The sequence below is a fragment of the Helobdella robusta genome (assembly GCF_000326865.2).
Source record: "Helobdella robusta unplaced genomic scaffold HELROscaffold_1, whole genome shotgun sequence".
Classification (NCBI taxonomy): domain Eukaryota; kingdom Metazoa; phylum Annelida; class Clitellata; order Rhynchobdellida; family Glossiphoniidae; genus Helobdella; species Helobdella robusta.
In genome coordinates this window covers 12,559,551-12,563,974 of record NW_008703570.1, presented here as the reverse complement: position 1 = coordinate 12,563,974, position 4,424 = coordinate 12,559,551, and the positions used below count along the sequence as shown (strand labels likewise).

The window sequence follows — 4,424 nt, the reverse complement described above, 5'->3', positions numbered from 1 at the left end:
AAAAACAAACAAGCATAGTTAATACGTTAGCATTTCAAAAACTTAAGACTTAAAATCCATTTTAAACATCGTACCACTTTTACACGTTTAGGACGACACTTCTAATCATCGTGATCTAGTTTGGAAGCTGAGTCATATTCTATCCCATTTTTTCTTTTATTATCTCTCTCTTTATCATCATCATCATCTCTGATACTCTCTCTTTGGGTTTCTCTCACTTCTTGCGTCGCCGCATTTTTATTTTTCCTCCTTCGCTTCTTAATGATCACTATAGCTCCTATGGTGGCGATTATTAATGCTAAATCTACAAGGCTGACTAATATATACAACAAATTTTCTTCAGCCCATGTTTTGAAGCTAACGATGACGCTATCTGTCGCCTTATTTTCAACTTCTGTAGTTGTTGGTGGTGTGGTTCTTGGTGGTGGCGGTGGTCTTGGTGGTGGTGGCGTTGTCACTACGTTGGTGGTCGTTTCTGCAGTCGCGATCGTTTGAATGGCAGTAATTCTGGATAGTTTAGCTATAGCAATTGCTGTTTTTGTGGTTGCTGTGGTTGTAGTTGTAGTGGATGTTGTGATAGTTGTTGTGGTAGTAGTAGTTGTAGAAGTAGAGGTTTCGGTACTATCACAAAAATTATCGTTAATTATGCAATCAGAGAAAACAAGAGCGGATTGGTAATGGCCTGCCTTGCAAACTTCGACAGGTAGCCTGCCCATCACGGTTGCCTGATCAGCGCACCAGCAGTTGAAATCTGCCTTCATCACAGACAACTCATCCTTCAATTTGCATTCGGCATTGCATTGTTCATAATCGGTTGGCCACACTAATGTACCCATGAAGTCTACTTTTTGGTAGCAGCCGTAGAAAGGGGCCGATACCGACACCAACTCGGTATCGTTCCATTCACTGCAGCTGATGGCGGTAGCATTTCCCTCTCGGATTTCTGAGCACCTCTTCTCTCCACATTTTCCGTTATCAACGTCGCAACCAGCCTCATAGACTTCTAACTCGGCCACAGCTGTGCTTCCTAACCAAAACAGGTCGTCTGCCTGCTGGATTATGACGAACTTCGAAGGAAAAAAGCTTTCACGTGACATTCAGTGAGACGACAAAACCATTCATTTCGTCACACTTCTTTAGACTCACGCAGTATCTTTTATAAACTTTAACATAACCAACGCAAAATAACATCTCGAGTTCAACTGCAATCCAAGCGGCGATGTTATCATTGATCTGAGCGCCTTTGAAGCCATCGTATATGCCGTCAGTTAAATGAATTGCATCTAAAAGTCCATAATGTGAATGGTTGAGTGTTGAGCTAAGGTAGGATTTTCTTTTAAAGGCTAAGTTTAGCCTAAAAACTTCACACTCATCCATTTTATTTCTAGCCTGGCCATACGGGCAGACACATTCAATGTACGAGTAACCATTGACCACTGATTCAATGCATTTCAATGCTCCACAGTCTCCGTTATTGAAAGAGCAATCTCTTTCCATGCATGGCCTTTTACCGTCTTTCCATCCCTCCTTGCATCCGTACGTGCATGTCTCTGGAATGTCAAAAACCAAATTAATCCAACCCCTATCTCGGCAGCGAGCAAAAAGAGAGGTGCCCTTTTGGAACTCATATTTGAAACGAGTCAGGTAGACCGCACTATTGTCTCGGCCACTTTTTTGGTGACAGCCGCAAATCTCGTTCTCATCGTGCGGACACCTCACATTGCATTCAAATACATCCGGCTTTAATGGAAAATAATTTGCATAGAACATACAATTTTTGCATGTGCAGAATCCGTAAACAGCTTGTACACAGAAAAAGGGAGATTCGCGATGTAAGCAATAAAATGCACACGTTTCTAAAGAAGCAGGTGTAAACGGTTTATTCTCAACAGGTAGGTAATCTTTAGTGGAAAAATAAGCAACATCGTGTATCAGCATTCGCCGATGTTTGTATACTGAATAAGTATCCATCGCACCGCACGCCCTGCCATCTGGGCAGCGGACGTGACACTGGGATGAAGCTACAGCGGCATCCATTCTGTCGACGCAGAAGCAATCTCTTCCTCTCCTTAAGGCGATCATGTGAGTGCTTCCCAGGTCAGTGCAAGTTCTGGAACATTCTATAATGCTACTAACGACATGAGGTTGCGAATTATTAGAGCTGATGAATTTGAAACAGCCGATGTAGGCATCTGAAACGTTGAATTCTGCCAGTGTTACACTCACGTAACAGAGATGAATGGTTAAGATGTGATCAATCAACATTCTCAGAGATTCAATAATTTAATGCCATTATTTTTAATTTAAAGATATTTTAGGTAAATAAACAAAAAAAAACGATCATCTTGACGTCATAATTAATTACAAAAAATACTAAGTTGTAGTTTTTTAATACAAATGTACAGATTGAAAAAATAGACAAATTTTTCTTATATGTTTTCTTTTCATTGATTTAGTAAGTCTACATTAATTTTTTTTATTCGTTAATCTTTATGTATGTTTATGTATGTATGTATGTATGTCTGTTTGTATGTATGTATGCATTATTATTATATATGTATGTATGTATGTATATATGTATGTATGTATGTATGTATGTATGTATGTATGTATGTATGTATGTATGTATGTATGTATGTATGTGCGAGCCCTTGGTTAAAAACAATAGCCATAAAAACTATCATTTCGCCCCTGCTAAACAGATAATATTAGTGTACAGGGTCTCGCACAGAAGGGCACTTAGCAATGTTCTCTAAAATACAAAATGAATTAAACTTTTGCAACAGCAACGATATATTTTGCTTTATATAAATTTTATCATTGGGATCACCAGATTTTTCAACTATTTTAGTAGCAATGTTATCAAAAAATAATTGTGTCTGTTTATCCACTGGGCCAAATGTCTCCACACAGATCGGAACAAAAACTCGTATTGTCGTTTAAATCTTTATACTTAGTATTTTTGAAATCAGCAGCCTTCACCGCGGCGGAACCTTGCTCCATAGCCGTGTAATTGATGTACCTTTCGGCTAACGTGTGAGGGAACGTCACATCCCATGATAAACAACAACCTTGGGACCACGGTACCAGGGTGTAACCATCTGGCCTGAAGTTGCTTTCAGATAGTAGGCCTGCTGGTTCCTTAACGGCGGGTATATTTGCTTTCTGGAATAATTTGCATATATAATCATTCATGGCAGAGTGTCTTGCTTGTCTTCCTGAACCAAGCCTACACGATAAACCATGGTGACCCAACTGAGAAACATCCGCCCCACACAAGCATCTGTAACCTGACACCACCGGCAGCCCAAGTCTCAAGCATAAACTCACTAATAGAACCATTGACGAGCCTTGTACCACAAGCTGTACTGGGAATGGCCCTTAGCCAAGCAGACCCCAATTCACTTCTGACGGCCATCAACCTGGCCTTATCTGAGGGAGAGTCATTTAATTCCTCCAGTTTCGATTTTGAAACATTCAAAGATGGTTCATTCCATTTCTTCTGCGAACACACATTTATGTCCATTATATCTCCGTAAACCGTGCACCAACGCCGAAATGTTTCAAGTCTTAAATCATCCTGGTATGCTACATCCATTGGTAAGATTTTATCCTGGAGGGCTGCCGTGGCCGCGGCCGATGACAAAAAGGCTGATGGTGCCAACTCGGCCACGACGCCCAAACCCAGTCCACCCATATTTACCGGCAATATAGCCTGCTTCCAACCTTTATCATCAAAAAACACATTAAATATCTTCTGAAAACCCATGTGTAGTTCGTTGTTGAATTCATCTGACTTTTGTTGAGACGGGCCAGGAGATGTACGTAAAAAGTATGACAGCCTTGGAATGAATGCTGCCTGCGTCAACAGGACAAGGGCGTCATGCTTGCCAATCTCCGTCATCATTGACATAATATGTTTAAAATCCTCCAGCTTTTTAGCCTAAAAATTATCATGGCGTTTTCCTCTACAAACTATCGAACCCAAAAATTCTAGGTCATTCATCTCAATTCTTTTAATATTTGATTGGGCGAGAGATAAAGCTGTTGAATTTGTAGTGATTTCGCATTTTTTTAAATTCAACTTGAGACCATATTCACGACCATTACTGTTGATCAATTCCACATCATCCATTAGGTCCTTTACACATCCCCCCAACGCAATATCGTCCAAGTATGCGACAACAAATTTAGATCGAAATGCCTTTACCAGTGGGTCGATCGACAGCGAAAAGAGCAACGGTCCCAAAGGATCCCCTTGTTGCACACCTTCTGATGAAAAAATGATGCTGTTACCAAGTGACAGGAATGAATCAGCATCGTACGCCAACCAGCAAAAATTGAAAATTTCTGGGAGCCGAGATTTGACGCATTGAAGCATATGGTCACGACGAATCGAATTGAAAGCATTGAAAAATCAAGTT

General features: G+C 40.5%; 1 protein-coding gene across 1 annotated transcript; it reads right to left on the bottom strand.

Moving 5' to 3' along the window:
- Positions 1 to 2,883: 2,883 nt before the first annotated feature.
- Positions 2,884 to 3,904, bottom strand: HELRODRAFT_159733 (hypothetical protein; the record flags this gene model as incomplete). Its single annotated transcript, XM_009011591.1, has 2 exons — positions 2,884 to 3,229; positions 3,291 to 3,904. 2 exons carry the CDS (start codon positions 3,902 to 3,904, stop codon positions 2,884 to 2,886), a joined length of 960 nt encoding a protein of 319 aa, XP_009009839.1.
- Between the last annotated feature and the right edge of the window lie 520 nt (positions 3,905 to 4,424).